The sequence below is a fragment of the Dromaius novaehollandiae genome, chromosome 1, assembly GCF_036370855.1.
Source record: "Dromaius novaehollandiae isolate bDroNov1 chromosome 1, bDroNov1.hap1, whole genome shotgun sequence".
NCBI lineage: Eukaryota > Metazoa > Chordata > Aves > Casuariiformes > Dromaiidae > Dromaius > Dromaius novaehollandiae.
In genome coordinates, this window is record NC_088098.1 from 23,938,970 (window position 1) to 23,957,351 (window position 18,382).

The following is an 18,382-nucleotide window of genomic DNA, read 5'->3' on the forward strand; positions in this document are numbered from 1 at the left end:
TATAGCATAGCATTATCCTTTCTCAGCATTTTACTTCTAAGGCTCTGTATAAATTTAACATAAGACAACCATTTGACCGACACTGTGCTCTGCTGTAAGTACTTGACTAGAGGAATACAAGTAACATTGAACAATTTTACCTCCTCTGCAACTTTCCATATTTCTTCATCATTCCATTGCCCATAAGGATCCAAGTTCTTCCGAAAAGACCCAGAAAATATGAACACTTTCTATGAGAAAAAAAATACAGATATAGATAAAAACAAAATACAGATGGACTCATACACATTAAACATTTTGTAAGACACTGCAAATTGTAAAGTATACAGGAAAAAGAATACTCCTCTGCAATACCAGACAGAGCTTAACACAGATTTAAAAAAACTTTGGAAAACATTGTTCCAAAAAAGTGATTTTAAAAAAACTGATGTTCAGCTTTTGGCAATTTTCTCACTAAAACCTTAGCCAAACTCACCTGAAAAACATTAAAAATCCCATTTCAGCAATTTGCAGAACAGAAAGATTTTCTGCATTTCAATTTTTCAGTGAGCTTTTTAAAAAATTATTTTTGATTCTTTACTAAGTGAAACACATTCAAATGAAAAATGATCACTAACCCAAAATTTGTGTTCCCACAATTGTGTTTTGTGGTAAAAAGAACTTCTGAGTATTTGTCCATATTCAGGGACACTATCGTAATTTTTTTTTTAACTGATGAATTTTTTTTCTAATTCATTGCAGTAAAATATACATGAGCATCATTTTATTACTTTACATTTCACCATTTTCCAACCCTATCTCAAAAGACGTTCTCTCTCTCTCTATTTCATGTCACTGAGATGTGACATAGCATGAACTGATTCATGAGTGTAGCAGCAGGAATTCATTTACCTAAGAGGCTTCCCTGGCTGATGCCACAGTCTGAACTCTTTCCCTGCTACATCATGTGCCTTCTTTCTGTCAAAGAAGATGAAAATGATGCACATTTCTCAACAAGGAGAGTGCACCCTTCTCCCACTAAAATTTGTCTTTGAGTTCTGCTTTTTCCACCTATTTAGGCAAGACAGATTTAAAAGAACATCTATTAAAAATACATTTTGTAGCCTGCAAAGCAGTGACTCAGACAAAATTAAATATTTGTTTAATCTCTTTTTACAGGGGGTGGGTGTGTCAGATTCTAGTGGAAATGAGGTTCTTGAAGTGACACTGAGATTGCACAACATTTTTTATGAGAAGAAATGAATATGTTGTCTTCTGTGCTGCTAAGTACACCTGCTGATTATAGTAGGGAGAACTTGCTCTCAAAGAATGTAAGTACCTTATTGAGAAATACTACCATTTGCACGTTCTTTCCTTGTACATACAGAGCAAATATTAAGTTGTGAGGAAATATCTGAGACAATTATTTTCCTCTCTTTTGTCTCTTTTGTCCTCCTAAAGAATGTATTTATTTAGAGAAAACACTGGTTGAGTCACAGTGATTTACAGCCACTTAAGTTCTTGCAGAAATTAAACTGAAGTCTCAGTGGTCAAATGTTACTGAAAACAGCAAGGGACTAGCTGTATTAGCAGAAAGAGTTGAGAGAATATACTTAATAATACTTTCCCATAGTTTGGCCAGTCTACACAACTTCCATCTGACCTAACCTGGGAACCTGACCTAACCTGGGAACCTGGCACTCTTTCATCAGATTTCAAAGAAATTTATATGAACACTTACATAATTATGATTAATTATAAGTTTAAAAATGGCAGATTAAAATACATTATATTTAATTAGTTTACCTAATTAACAGATGTAAACCATTACCAATATCTCCTTTGGTCTAAGAGAGAAGGAAGTACCTCATCCAAGAGGTCAGAGGAGGAAAACAAATGTACAGTCTCTATAGTCACTTAAATGAGATACCTTCACTGCACTACAAGCAACAGACCAAGCAAGCTGCGGCGGAGGCAGCAGCATACACAGGCAGGATCGGTTGAAGTACTTTTAGTAGATACTAGGAAAAAAAGTGAGCAGATTCTTTCCTTTATTATCATTATTATTAAGAAATGCTTCAGTGAAGTATAACACATTCCCATGCCTTACTTTGGTTAGTTTAAATGAGTGTGACAACGTTTGCAACAGGATTAGATTCTTACAAGTAGTGGGTGAGGTAAAAATAAATAATACTGCTGTGGAAAGTGTCAGACCTGGTTTTGTTCACACTTGTGCACCATACATTTAACTAATGGAATAGGTATTTTGATTTCTCAGTGGTAAAGAACAGTTAACTGAACAAACCAGTTTTAAAGAAGATTGGGTTGACTGACATTCCTGATGCAGTGCAACAGGAAGAGAAATAAAGGGAACTACACTCTTCAGAAACTGCTGTTATTCCTAATAATTGTGCTTTCAAGAAGCAGGGCACTAAAAGCAGAGCATTCCCAAAAGTACACTTTTTAAATAAGATAAATACTTCATTGTCCTGACTTCAGGTGCTTTTCTAACCATTTGAACACCTCCTCCAGCTCTTTAGAAACCACAAAGGACTTACTTGAGTAAGTATCATGTTAGTCACACAGGCAGTTTAGAGCCCACTTAAAAAGAAACAGGAAAAAGCAGAAATTTCTGTAAGTGCTGTAAGTTTAGAATGAAAAAAAGATGAAGTGAAGCCCATGAATTTATGTGTTGCTTATAAATATGGAAGAAGTAGAAACAAAGAACAAGGTGGAAGGAGAGCTGGATGGCTGCAGAGACTGGCAGTAAATGTGGAACCGTTTCCTCCTTGGTCACTTGTTCAAATTCGCGCAGGATGGGTAATGGAGGGGATCATATAACAAGTAGTTTCTCAGACCTGGCATCCAACTACAAATGCATATGAGCAATACACTCAGGATTATAAATTCTGTCATGACTATGTTCTGCTCACCCCAGATATTGTAAATCAACCTCTTTAAAGGGCACTAATCTCCATCAGTGGCTAGAGTCTCTACGTATCAGTTACAATGTTGAACATGCCCAGCATGTGGAGATAAGCCCTGGAAGTGACTGAAGTGATATGAGGAGGCACCTAGATCCTGATGGACCTAAGCACATGCAGACAGAAGGACCAGTTTACAAGAGGTTGCTAAGGAGTGAGAAGACTGAGAGCAGTCACTGTTGCATTTAAAGACAACCACAGGTCAGCTTGCTCTGCTCTTTCTGCAAACCCTTGCTTGTTCACATAGGCCCCAGGGCTGGAGAGAAAATGCAGCATCAGCAGAACTATGACACCAGCTACACACAAAGTGAAGTTAGATTAACAGCAGTATGACCTCTGTATTGCCTCCTCCTCTTCATAGATGTTACAGCAACATATCAACAGGAAAGAAAACTGAATAGCTATCTGAATGCTTTATTATTAGCTGCAGAGTTAGAGGTTCTGTTTTAACGCGTGTCCTTTAGTGACTACATTGATATTAAAATTATTTACTGTCAAGAATAAGAACATGGGAGCAATGAAGACTTTTTGCAAGTTTATTTTGGAGCAGTTCTGCAAGGTTCACGTTCTCCTGAAGAGGCAAAAAACCACTATCTTTCAAAGAGCTCTCTGGGAAGTACAAGTGCTATGCTCCTGTCAACTCCAACTCCATTTTGCAGGAAACTATATACTGCCCTAAATTAGCATGTGGAGTTTTTATTGATCTCCACAGGTGCTCTGCACATGGGTCTGGGGCAGCAGATGGTCCCAGGTATGGTGATGCTGACTCGTCTTGATCCCCTGCAGGAATTCAGCCTCTGCGAGACACTCTCTGTGCACTGTCTGAGGAGCTGAGCTTTCCAGCAAGCTGCATTTTACAGAAGCGCCTTGGAATGCTGCATAACAGACATTCCTGTGACCTCTGAAAGTAAACAGTCCTGAAGAAAATGAGAGACAGCAAAATCATGCTAGCTATAGATAGACAGATAGATAGACATAATGAACAAAATGAGATGGCTTCTGAAAAATTAAAACTACAAAGATAAAAGTTGAGAAATTTCACTTTTTAATTTTTTTGTTAGCTGGCATTCCCACAAGCTATATTTATCTTATTCTCCATGCTAAGCTTGCTTTTTAAATCTATATGGAGCATTTACATGTAGAAAATGTTGTGAGATTTGTCAGGATGATTAAATGTCTACAGTAGAATAACACTACCATGCTTGATATGCTCAAGAAAACATCTACAGTCACTCTCTTCCTTTATCCTGACAGTGCAGTAATGCCACTGCAAAACCTTACAAGTCTCAGTTTCCTCCTCATTTATTTCAATGGGCAATTGCCCAACACCTATTTTCCTTTCAAAGCCAAATTTCTGAAGGTTTAACTCCATTAAATATTTCAGGACATGATCTGTGTGACCAGTAAGCAAAAGAGCTTCAGTGTGGGTCCTCACTGAGCATCCTGGAAATGCAGTACTGGCTGAAGAAGCATCAGAAAGGACTGCCCAGAAAAAAAGGGGTGATGGGCTGTGATTATACTTCAAACAGCCTGCTATTGCTGAGTTACTGCTTTATGTTAGAATTACAAACACCCTGTGGAAGCAATGCTGTGGTCAGGGCCTGTGTTTAACCAGTGTTTGATGAGGTATAGGAAGGAACTTCCTTGTGGGTGCTACAGGAAACTTGTTTTATATAATTTACCAGTTCATGCCACTGACAGCTGGATTTGATATACTGAATGAAACAGAAATTTGCCATGGCTCTGGCTCAGTGTGATTCCTGAACACCCCAGCATTGTCTGCATAAAGCAGATTACAGTATGTGCTACATATGTTATAATATTTTAGAATGCTATTTGTACACAGGCACATAGCACTGAGGTCCCCACCTAGAAAAAACACTTTTTTCTTTTAAATTGCAACATTAAGGATACAAGAGAGAAGGACAGGATTGAAAAGTTTTCATGAGGAAGCAGGTCTCTAAAAGAACTACCTCCATTTTCTTTTTTTTTACCTAAACCTCTCTCTCAATTGTGAATATCTGTGTTGTGATAGACCAGCCTCCCAGGAAAGTAAAAGCAACTTTTTTTTTTCATTCTGAAGCTGTAGGTGAACAGCAGAGAACAAAAGGCTTTCTTTGTTCTGCCAGGAAAGGCTGGGTGGTATATGTAATTTCTCTTCCCTGAGGGGAAAGTGCTGGTGAAAACTTCATTTCATTCTGAATGTGGGAACTTTTGAGGCATTATGCGCAGTTCTTTGGCAAGGGTTTAGGACAGAAGCTGCAAATGCAAACTGAAGCATGCAAACAGCCTGGCAACTCTGGTGACTTTAAGAGAATAGAGGGCTGGAATTTTTTGGCATTGATCCATGTCAAAATGAATTAAATGTGTAATTTTAACAACGGGTAGCCAATGCATCTCACCAGCAGAGGGGCAAGTTAGCCTGCTTATGTAATAAATATCTCTCACATTTTGCTGCTGGCTGCAGAACCATGTTTTCTATATACTGTTAGTGATTCTATAGCAAGTACTCAGCTAATAGAATTATTAATCATATTTTTTCACTGTGGCATTGAGGCTACTTCTTGTGAAGCATGTGTGCCTTCATTATCATCTTGTCTTATCCATGTGGTAGATCTTCACATAACCCTAGAAGGTACCTCCTTGGGGTACCTCCTATTTTTACCTATACAGTACTCATCACAACAACATGCTGACACTTATCTGAAGCTTCTAAGAGCTACTGAAATTCATAAAGCAAATAACAATAGTGATCACAGGGTAGAGGAATGACTGGAATAAACTACCATCTATGCAATTTTACCCCAGCACTCTGGTTCCTTGGCTTCTTCCTTCACCTTTTGCCAGTGTGGAAATACAGCCTTTGAGCTGCCTATTTTCAGGCTATAATAGCCTGAAAATAATATAATGGACTAATAGCTTGATCCTCCGGCAGCACAAAAGCAGATTTCTTTTGGTGAGGATTCAGTTCTCTCCTCAGCCCATACATGCCCAAGGAGAGCTGGAGGTGGAGAGCAGAAACACTGCTGGGCAACCACATCACAGAGGAAGAGAGGGCTCAGAGCGAAGGAGTTTGAGACAGAAGGGAGCAAGACCAAAAACAAACTGGAGAGAAAGAGATTTAAGGAGAACTATGGGAGAGACAAGGAAGCCCCTTCTCTATTAGAAAGGGCTTGGCTGTATAACTATACCAGGGAAATTCCCTAATGGAGACATAGCTTATTTTGGCAAAAGTGTCCTTCAACAAATGGTATAACATACCTGTTCTTCAAACATCTTTGCCAATATAGATGCAGCTGTATTTGCAATTTGTTGCACAGCTACCTTGATCTGAAGGTGTAACTTTTTTCATGCTTGTAACCAACAGAGTTATGTTGACAGAACTGATCCAGAAATAATAAAAGTTTACAGGAATAGACAGACATGAGAGTTGAAGAGAGGAGAGAAAAGGTGACAGATCAGCTATCAAAGGGCAGTTTGCCGAACAAGCCTTGGATCAGTAGGCAGAGTATGATCAAATCAACTAGACTGTCAGCAGAGCTCAGACAGGAAATGAATCCAGTGAACTCACTACTGCATTCCTGGCTCCCTTTTCTTGGGGAGTGTAACTTGGCAGTAAGGAAAGGTGCTGTTCTAGCAGGGTCACAGTGCTTAAAAATTCCTGCCTTTGAAGGAATTTCAGAGCACAATTGCAGAGCTGCAAAGAGAGGAGAGAGTTGTAGCTTCTGCATACATACTTTAACTAAACATTATTCAGGCTACTGAGGGATGTTATTTTGGAAATGAAAGCTATCACAACACAAAACTTTATCATCGGATCGTAAGAAGAAAAATCAAATTTTGAGTCCCACTTGTTTTTGCAAAATCAAAGCCATTGTGTTTCCAGCAAGAGTATCATTTTTAACAGCTACAAAACCCAAGAAAATACTATCAGGAACATCTCAGTCAGAGTTAAATCCCACCTCCATTAACACTGAAATAGATCAGGAGTCTTCCTTCTAGTGGCTTCACTAGTTACTCTGGTTTGTTGTAAATTCTGCTGATACACAGCAGAATTTAGCCTACACATAGAGAGTGGAGGGTGAAAATGAAGAAACACCTATGTTCTACTAGGATGGTTATGGAGAAGAAAACCACTACCTTGAAAACCTGACAGCAATTTTTTCAGTTAAATTGGCTGGCTGTCCAAGAGTGTGTCTAACTATTTTAAAGTGGATCACTTAGTGAACAGTGCTATACCACACCTATGTTAACTGCAGCTCACCGCCTTTCTAAGACAGTGGACTGTTTGGGAACAAACCTGTATGCACAGAAAGCAGCTATCATCTCCTTTATGTTGGGGATGGGTTAGGGGGAATAACACAGTATGGGTTTGACAGCTGATAGTGCTGGCCAAAAAGTTGGCCAGCCAGGGTGACTGAGGATTAAACCACACTTAACAGCCTCTGGGGTTAGTGGCCACTCCTCAAAGGGGGATAAGGGTGGCACAGACTGCATGTCCTCCTGCAGTGTGGCTGGCTGATCTGCAATTGGTGTCCGTCTGCCTCTGACACCCTAAGTATCTTGTCAGTAGAACTGCAGCCTACCATACTTCAATTATTCTGCCCCACTCACAGGATTTCTAAAGGAGTGAATGTAGTTATGAAAGTATGTATACTTATAGCAACTGCAAACTACTCAGTGTATAGCTTTCAAAGAAGGATATTGGACAATATAACGTTACTCCTGTGTCAGTGTTATTGGAAAGGAATGACAGCTTTCAATGACAAAGATACAAAACACATCATTAAAAATTATGCAGTTCATTCTGTAAGTTTTCATTCCTACTGTTGCAATTAGCAATCGCTTTTTCGTGTTATTGCATGCAGCCAATAATGTTAATTTAGGGGACAAATAATCTGCCACTATAACTAATGTAGGAGACTGTTTCAGTGGTTGGGGCATTAGCAGGGGACTCAGAAGTCCCAGGTTCAATTGTTTGCTCCTCATCAGATTGCATTTCTCGTTCTGGTCGTTTAAGAGTACCAGGGTGCCTGCACACATGTGAGCGTCTGCTTCTTTATTCTCTGTCTCTCTCAATTTCCATCTCTAAATGGTGTTATTCCCCATATATCAGGAGTATAATATAGCATAAATAACATGAACTGCTCCCTTAGACATGCACCATGACAGGATAATGAGAGGTGAGAGATAAAAAAGTGAGGCTTTCAGGTTGCTGATCAGCTAATGATGCAGTAAAATAAGAGAAAAGCAGCAGTTCAGCTACTGGGCTACCAAGGAGAATAGGCAATATATAGAATTTACCTGTTAACCATAAGGTGTGATTTAAGGCTTTGGGAAACAGTAGGTTAGAACACCACTGATTGCTTGTCTAAAGGCAGAAGGATAAGCAGGCTACGAATACTCTCATTTGAGTGTGCTGAACCTTTCTAGAAGAGTTCTTTTGTATGAAAGTGGCAGAGAAGGTCTCTGAGAAAGGTAGACTTCAGGGCAAACCATCATATCCATCTATCCCACTCCTTTTTTCACAAAATCTTTACCTTTTGTTTCTGTTTCTCAGCTTTAAACAACTAACTTTAAGCTTATTAGTAACTGTGTGCATATGCATATTCTAAAATAATAATTTTTTAAAATTCTAAAATAATAAAATAAGCTAAATTAAAGCTACACAGTCGTCCTTTTGCTGCCAATGCAATATTCTCATTACCTGAGGAATTACTCCAAATGCCCTTCTCCATTGCTGCACACTGACTGTGTTCCATGAGACTCCGTCAATCTGGATATCCCCTTCTGTATTCAGCAGTCTTAAAAAGGCAAAGAGTAAAGTGCTTTTCCCTGAACCAGTTCTTCCCAAAAGGCCCACCTGCAATGCAAATTAATAAAAGCAAACACTTATTACTGCTTACACATTAACCACAGACCAAGGCAGCAACACTTAGATCTTAGCAGTGAAGAACTATCCAAATGGATCTCAACAGGACAGTATATGTCATTCATTTGGGAATGATAAAGGCCTACAGCAGGGGCTGAATGAAACATTTGGTCAGACCCTTCTTTGTTCTGTTAGTGTAAATTTTAAGAATTAACTAAAAAAAAGAATCTTTTACTCTATGTTTTGTTGAAGAGCAGAAATTTGCTTATATATTATTTTGTATTGATTAGCCTAGCTCTCTGAGCCGTCCCCCCCTTTTTTCTTCTGCTGTGAAGCTCCCCTTCAGTAAAAGCACATGCAGCTGATTGATAGAAAAAAAGTAGAAAGAAAAGCAGTGTGCTTTAGTCACACTACTGAGCTACTCAGTTTCCATATGATTCAAAATAGAGTGCCTAACTCTGATCAGACAATGAGCTTATACTGGGGTAACTTGGGCCTGGGACAGTGGTCTAGGAGCACACTGTACCTTTGTCCACCCCGGCTAGCAATGCAAATCCATGACCCACCCAGCTAGTGCTGCTGAATTGCAAGTTCTGCCCTTCCTTACCTGAAAGGTGGAAAGAAACATAATTTGCCTTTTTTTAAATGTGTTTCCCTTGTGGGACTGCACCTATCTATCATTTGAACAGGTGACACCTGCAGTAACCACTGGCAAATATTGAGATACACTAATGTTTTTTCAGTAGCATAATTTTACACAGGCAATGCTGTTCCATTCCAGTTCCATGAGTTGTTTTTGTCAGGGTGACAGTATAAACATGAAAGAGAAGTGTGTGATTCTTCCTGTTGCCTGGAATCCCCCTCTGTAACACTGTCACAGGCCACCGAAAGAGAAGAGCAAAAGCCTACACCATGTTGCACAGACCCCCTCAGTAGATAAGAGCTCTCCTCTCTCATGCTTGTTTAACACTTGGCTTCTTACGGGGAAGGGACAAATCCCCTTCACTTAAACAGTTTGCTCTAATTCTGGAAACATTACCCATGAGCACAGGGTTCATTACTGAAATTGGATCAAATTTCTAAATCACAATCATTGTAAAAAGAATCTTTGTTTTCATTGCTCTGCCACCCTCTCTGTACAGCACAAAAATATCTTTCATTTTAATTACCCCATGGCTTCAACAGATTTTCCAGGAAGTACATGAATCAGACTGCAGTGGCACCATACTACCACACTTCAGGAATCAAAAGTACCTCTCTTCCAAAGGCAGAGCAATTTCAGGATGGAAAGAAAGGAAGTCAGACTCCTGCTTTCAAATTTTGGTGCCCTCTAACTTAGTAGATGAAACACTCAGTTCACGTAAACTGATACAGATCCATTAAATCTGTCAGAGACTAGTGCTATTCAAACTAAGAACTGCCTCATAGCAAGGGAAGGGAATTGTCACTGAACCTGTATTCTCATCTATGAGAGGAAGTTAAAATTGCCTTCCTCTTCATCCGTCAGGCTTCAGCTAGGGAAATCATGCAAGTTTTTCATTCCACCCACTGAGGATGATACTTCAGCATGAACTTAAAGCAAAGTATTAAAGACATGTCTAATTGCTATCCTGAAAATAAGCTTTTTCCTGAATATGACCCCAAACATGCATAAAGATTAATTAAAGGTTTGCAAATCTTTTAAAGAATAGAACTATTGGTTATTTATTATATAATAATTTGATATAGTGTACAGCAGTCATCAAACAGGTGAGACAGAACCTCTACTCCTCTGACCGCTGGAGCTACTGATGCATTACTCTTGGCACACTAGCCTGTATTCTTTTGTGCCCTATTCCATCTGGGTCAGTCTGCCCCTAGGATCTCTGTTCACTAGCAAGCTTCCCTCTCCACAGGAGAGGAGGGCAGCCAACTGCATGCACAGGAACAGGACTTGGAGAACTGCTGCATATATATTTTATCAGTATATTCTGCTACTCACAACCAGGAAAAGTCCTCGGCATGCTTAGTTATCCTAGAAATCTTGAGACTAGCTACAACTAAGCTAGATTTTCATCTTTTTTTGTTAGTAGCTGATAGTCCTACAGATGAGTTCTTATTAAAAAGAGACATAAAACATTTCCGTTCCTTGGGTGATTTAGATAATTACTTTGTTTTGCAGCAATTTCATATTTCCATTTACAAAAAACTTAAAGAACTCAACCTACTCTTTAGTCAATGAATAGGCTTATAATGACACTTCTAGAGTTAAGCTTAATGGAAGTCAGATCAAACACAACAAAACAGTGTCTCACCCTCTGCCCTGAACTTATTGAAAAGGAAACATTTTCTAATATAGCAGCTCCTCCTTCAATGTATTTGGCTGTAAGGTCCGTCACAGTCATTTGGCCTCCGGATGGCCAGTTCTTTTCTTCTTTTGCATACTTGTTTTCAATTATAAGGACATCTGAAAGCTGGTAATCTTTCTGTGGCTTCAGGTTTTTCATCTCTTCTGTTGGCATGTCAATGAATTTAAATATTCGGCTGACAGACCGCATCTAAGAATAAAACAGAGTTCTAATTGCACCTAATACTTAGCTATCAAAACAAACAACACCAAATTACTCCTAATTCTTAGCCAGAACAGTAAGTCTCTTTTCTGTGTAAGTTACTGTGATAAAATTTTCAAAGCTAGGATACTTTTTGTATAAAGCTCTTGATTCTTTCTGTTGTAGTACTAACATTGGCCAAATGTGTTAAATGATTCCACTTGCTTCTTTTCTTAAATGGACACAATAGCTCTTTTTACCTTTTCTAATGTATTTTGAAAACTGAAAAAGAACTGCATATGTAAAAACAAAGTATCATCACAAAAAACAATCTTGGAGTCTTCAACTCCCTACTCCTGTAGAGGGTTGCCCAATGTGAAAATTGAATTTCCTTGAGTGATGATTAATTTCCAACGATCAGCAGAACGTGTGGAATTTGAAAGCTGCAAAACCTTAGCATTAAGTATGCGGGAAAGATCATTAGACATTAACATCTGAGCATTTATGGAAAATTCTCTATTGTTTTGTACCAAAAAGTTAGTAGGAAGCTTCATGATAATTATTTTTATATCTATAATTATACACATTAGTTGAAGTAATCAAGTATTGTCATTCACGGACTTGAGATAGAAGTTAAAATGCACTAGTAGCAGTCTCAGTGAGTTATCAAAAGAGCATGGGACTAGAAGAGACCTTCTGGTCAGTCATATCATATAATCTTTTTTCATAAATGGATTAAGCACTAATGAATGAATAGCTCCTGAATTAATGAATTCATCTCCTTCACCAGAACTTCGCTGCTCAGGTGGTTAGAAAACAATTTTTGGGTCTATGTACAAGTTTGTTCTTGGGCCTTTATTAATTTAAAATTTTAAATAGTTCTTTTTCCTAGCTACTTCCCCCATTCACTCATGGAGGGCCATTTTAGTTTTATTCAGCCTTTGTTCTCCAGGACTAGAGAAAATCCAAGTTCAAGCCTTAATGTAAGCTCTCTTTTCTCCAAGCATCCCTGCTTGATTTAACATTTGCTGCCTGATAAGAATGTATACAGCATTCTGGATGAAGTTTTACAGGGACATTGTACAAAGGCACTGATATTTTCTTGTATCTCTTTTAGGAATTTCTTGATTAACACTCCTAGGGTCATATATTTTTTTCTTCACAGTCCCATCTTGTAGTAATCCTGTGGTCAAGCAGTGATCAGCAAAGTTCCCCTCCGCCGTTGCCCTTTTTAACTGAGGAGATCCTTACTTACAGCAGAAGTTATTTTTAGTGATTCCTAAGCTTGGTTATTGAATTCTATTTCATATTTATTATTTGAGGTCACCTAATACTTTTCATCATGTTCTTTAGGCTGACATTGCCCTTCAGCTTTGTGTCTTTGGCAGATTTCTTCAATGCAATTTTTTTCTTTGTTGAGAGCATTAAAAAAAGATTTAAATGAGCTCAGTCACAAATCTAATCTTTGTTGAGTAGCTCCCCTGCAGCTTAATACTTACAGCTTAATGCCATTTCTTTTTATCCAATTCATTAACTAGTTTACATTTCTTGTAATAATCCTGATCTCCTTCATTTATATAATTTCTAAAACAGAGCCATAGCCAGTGCTTTGATGAAGACAGATGAGATCTACTTTACTTTTGTCTAGAAAGTAAGTTATCGAACACAGTTATCAGGTTTGCCTGACACAACCCTCATTTCAGCAAACCTGAGTTTATTCATTCTGTAGGTACCGTCTTTGACTTTTTCTTCAAAATAGTTTCTAAAGACTGTTGCCATCAGACTAACAAGCTGATAGTGGCATAGATAACTTCTGATTTCCCCTTCTTAACCCAAAATAACATTTGCTCTTTTTATTTTGTGAGCCACCACTGCCAACTTGACGGGCTTATTTTTAAAGTTGCTATTACCAGATTTTCAGTTTCTCGTTTAATTCATTCAGACCTCTGGGATGGGGATTTCTAGTTCCACCCAGTTTGAGTGCAATTAGTCTGGATTATTCCAACCCAATTTTACACCTTTACCTGAAATGCCCAACTGCAGAACCAAATTACCTTTAGATGAAGACTTTGAATGTGCTAGATGAGCGGACAGTGAGGTAGATTGAAAACTGGCTGAATGGCAGAGCTCAGGGGGTTGTGAGTTCAGTGGTTCTAAGTCTAGTTGGAGGCCTGTAGCTAGCAGCGTCTCCCAAGGGTCAATACGGGGTCCAATCCTGCTCAACTTATTCATCAATGACCTAGAGGAAGGGGGAAGGGACAGAGTGCACTCTCAGCAAGTTTGCTGATGATACAAAACCGGGAGGAGGGGCTGATACACCAGAGGGCTGTGCTGCCACTCAGAGGGACTTGGATAGGCTGGAGAGGTGGGCAGAGAGAAACCTCATGAAGTTCAACAGAGGGAATTGCAGAGTCCTGCACCTAAGGAGGAATAACCTCATGCACCAGTGCAGGCTGGGGGCTGACCTGCTGGAAAGCAGCTCTTCAGAGAAGGACCTGGAAGTCCTGGGGGACATGTTGACACAAGCCAGCAATGTGCCCCTGTGGCAAATAAGGCCAATGGTATCCTGGACTGCATAAGGAAGAGCATTGCCAGGAGGTCAAGGGAGGTGATTCTTCCCCTCTACTCAGCCATGGTGAGGCCACACCTGGAGTGGCAGGTCCAGTTCTGGGCTCCTCAGTTTAAGAGAGAAAGGGAGCTACTGGAGTGAGTCCAGTGAAGGGCTACTAAGATGATTAGGGGACTGCAGCATCTCTGATATGAGGAAAGGCTAAGAGAGCTGGGACTGTTTAGCCTGGAGAAGACTGATGGGGCAACTCTACCAATGCATATAAATCATATGCGTAAAAAAGGGAGGATGTAAAGAGGATGGGCCAGACTCTTTTCAGTGGTGCCCAGTGATAGAACGAGAGGCAACGGGCACAAACGGAAACACAGGAAGTTCTGTCTGAACATAAGGAAAAACTTTTTTACTGTGAGGGTGACTGAGCGCTGGAACAGGTTGCCCAGAGAGGTTGTGGAGTCTCCTTCCTCCGAGATACTCAAAAGCCGTCTGGACACAGTCCTGGGCAACATGCTCTAGGTGACCCTGCTTGAGCAGGGGGTTGGACTCGATGATCTTTAAAGGTCCCTTCCAACCTCAACTATTCTGTGATTCTATCATTGTGTGATTTTAGATGGATTGAGTCACTGGTGATACATGTATCTCTCCACTGACTATACAGGAAGTTTATGGAGACCAGAATCCTAACTGAGGTATTTCAGGCACATGCCTGCAGCTAGGCTGTTTTCTGCATTTAATTTTCACCTCAAATATTGCAAATCCTATTTCTCCCTTCCTAACTCCCCAGGTTAAACACTGTCTTTTTACTGAAAACAGAGATCATGTATCTATCTAGAATTTGGGCCATTATATACTGTCTTTCCATTCCATCCTCAGTGCAAAAAAGCTGTACCTCCTCTGTTTCTCATATTACTTTATAACTGAAGACCCTTGTATTTCCTTCTTTGCAAGTCTAACTCTTATTTTGGCAATTCTCACTTCCCTTTATGCTTCTTGACCTCCAAAACAGTTTGTTTTGGCTAATTCACTCTGTGAAGGCTGTCATTTCTAATATCTTTTTGGAGAATGTTATTGATCCCAGTAGACCTAGAGTCTCCAAAATTTCCTACTATTTTTTCATAGCTATTCAGGAAACAAATTTCAACAACTCACTGAAAGAAGATGTGAGCTTCCTCTAAATTCACGTTCCTGAGCACCTTAGTTCATCTAACTTAATTAACTAGATTCTTTATTTTACCAAAATCTGCCTTTTGAAAACAAGAGTAAATCATAAGATAATGTAAATTCTTACTGGTCAGTGATTATTTAGCAAAACAAACAAACAAACACCTAGTTATTTCACCCAGGAATATCTGGACCTTATTGGCATTTGTTCTCCAGTTTATATTCCCAGTATTGTATCTCTCTTTAATGACATTATGGAAATCCCTTTGTGTATCTTTGCCCTTGTTAAACTGCTTTTGTATTCCCTCTGCAAACTAATTGTACCTGATACATTATCATTCCTTCCAGCTCCTTAATCCAGACTAAAATATTGTTAGGTGGATTTTCCATGTGGAAGCAAATGCATATAATACAAGGAATACTGTGATACTTGTTTACATCTCTGAGCATCTTGAAACAAAATTGTGGCAGAAGTTTTGAAGAGCATGCTAGCATCCAAGCCTATTGGTTGCAATTTCCATCTCAACACTGTGCATAGCGGAAAGGCATAGTCATCATTATGTTGATATATGAATGTCATCTCATTTTGGTGATACAAGCAGGAAGACCTTGGACGAGACTGACAACTTTCTTCTTGTCTCACTGCCTTTTAATAAACCCCCACAATGAACACCATGCATTTATTTTAACTGGTGTTTGATGGTACATTTTGTTTTCAGAAATCTTGTCTTTTTGGAAGTACTCCTGCTTCAGAAATGAAGGTCTTTCTAGGCTTTGTCAAGAGCAGTGAGCTTTTGTACAGGAAGGGAGCCCCTACAATTGCCTGAAAGATCCTACCTTTACATCCTGGCTAAAGTCTGCTAGAAAGCCATCTGGCCAAAAGGCCTTGCCTAATAACAGGTAATTTCATCTCTGTTTCCCAGGCACCCCCAACAGATTGATCAGTCACATCACATATGCAGACTTTTTAGACAGCTTAATACTTTAAATCAATTCAGAATGATGTTTTCCTGGCTCTGTAATTTGCATTATGATTTTGATCTGGGCAGAATGCCGCATAAATGTCAGTAACACTTTACAAAGATATCCATTCTTCCTCTTGCAGGAAGAAATCTTCCGTCATTCATAATGACAGGTATAGTGTAAGTGACAGCAAGCTTTTTATCTATTATTCCCATCAACTTACTTGACATATTCATATTCTCTAACTAATGCTTTAGAATAAAGAAGTATATTTACTACTTTCAGCTAAAAATGTCTACAGCATAATACATTATTTTTAACTTTGCCTAATTGTATTTTACTAAGATTTTAATAACATTACCAATTCTTTATTTTACTTCCTCATTTAATATCCCTTAAACTCTCCTTAATGTTGGATGAGAATTTGTAATATAATTATGTAATGTATATTTCCAGAAGTGGAAGAACTAACTCTTTTACAACTAATCTAATACAATTAATCTCATAAGGCCCCATGTTTTTCTGCTGGAAAGAGAGCAATTACCCTCTCCACACCAGCCTCACACAGTATTCAATGGCAATACTGCAAGACAACATCTCCTCAAAAACACACTGTAACTGAGAAATGCTATGAGAGGTTGGTCCTATGGCTTATTGGTAAAAAAGCCCTTTGCAGTTAGTCACTGTGAAAACAGGAAATGCAGGAAGACCATATATTTTTATTGAAATTTCAAATCTTTTGCTGTTACATTTTGGAAGCACTTATGGGATACATACTCTTCTTACAAATTGCAAAAATGTAACATTTAAAAAAAAACATTAATTGAATAGGTTAAAGGAGAAACAGCAAAGAAAAATAAAAGCATGAAGACCAACTGTAACAGCACCATTATTTTTCACAACCTTAATATTTTAATTTGGTCCTCTCTCCACATGTATTACTTTAATCCTTCAGCACCACTGATGTACAGGGTGGGGCACTGTGAGGTTTTGCAAGTGTGTTTTTAATCTCTCTCTGGGGATTCTTTTTATATCTCCTTACATAAGTAATCTTGGCAACTGTGAAAGTGTGGCAATTTCTTGTTCCCTGATAAAAAGAATTGTCCTTCTCAGTTTAAGCACTACTACTGCAGGATACACATCAGTGAAGGAGGAGGTTATAAAGCATTAAAACAGTCCACTGGGACTAGTGCAACGCTTATCTGTGAAGGCAGCACTTACTGGAAAACTTATTTTATTTCCTTATGGAAGAAAAGAATTAAAAATATTACAAGACTGCCTGGTGGAATTACAAAAAGATTGAAAACCATCTAAAGGGGTATTAACATAAATGATCAAAGTGAGAAGATAAATCTAGCCTAACTGATAGCTTTAAATAAAACAATGGATGGCTGTCAGAGTGACCACATATGTTAAAAGAAACAGCAGAGCAGATAAAGTAGCAACACTGTAGAGAACGAAATGCCAGAACCATTATGGGGTATTTAAAAAGACAATGGGGATTTTTCAGTTAAAGCCAAATAAAGTTCAACAGAATTTGCTTCAGAGAAAAGAATATCCATATATGTAAAAACTAAACTCCTACCTGGAAATCCTCAGATTGCTTCAGTGAATATGCGAGCATCACAGAAGGCTCAAGAAGGAGATACGAATAAATCAAATTTGCCACCTGACTATCCGTTTGGCCAGTATTTTTTGCTGGTACATGCTTTCCTTCTTCACATGATCCTGTTTCTCTGTTCTCCTACCTTCCTGTCCTTTTGCTTGCACTTATTTCACTAATGTCCCTCATCCTGCATATCTTATAAAACAATGAAGTATGAGCTTAATGTTATACGCTAATTTCAACAGATGTGCAGTGGGCTTCTTCCACTTGCAGAAGACCCCGGTTTATTTGGCAAGCCAAGAACTGCCACAACTACGTTATATACTCAGGCGTGCCTGTACGGATGGATGTCACACCTGCTCAAGGAAAGAAGGGCAAGGGTGATGTCATCTAGAGTAGTGTGTGTGTATCTGTGACTCTCCTTGTACCAATTCTAGCCAGTCTGGTCCTACAGGGAGCTTCAAAGCATGCCCTGAGAGAAAAAGTGAGTATAATCAAATGGAGTATTTTCAGAGTACTCAGTCAGGCACACATTCAGGCCTTTGCAGGATATCTTGAAACAAATAATTGCACAAGTCTTTAAAGAAGGAAGTGCTAAATGTAGAGAATACAAAGAGTAGGAAATAATACATCTGCATCACCCAGTGAAGTAGTTTCATTATCCTGAAGCTATGACGCCATTATTATTTGCTTGCGCACAGAAAAAGCTTTTGAATGTCAGGA

General features: G+C 38.8%; 1 protein-coding gene across 1 annotated transcript in view; it reads right to left on the reverse strand.

The window, feature by feature from the left end:
• Positions 1–18,382, reverse strand: part of CFTR (CF transmembrane conductance regulator) — a 94,731-nt gene that overhangs the window by 8,606 nt on the left and 67,743 nt on the right. Inside the window, exons 22-24 of the mRNA XM_026097332.2 lie at positions 11,130–11,372; positions 8,671–8,826; positions 141–230 (exon numbers count right to left, since the gene is read on the reverse strand). Of these exons, the coding sequence (XP_025953117.2) occupies positions 141–230; positions 8,671–8,826; positions 11,130–11,372 (489 nt within the window). The remainder of the gene's footprint in view (positions 1–140; positions 231–8,670; positions 8,827–11,129; positions 11,373–18,382) is intronic.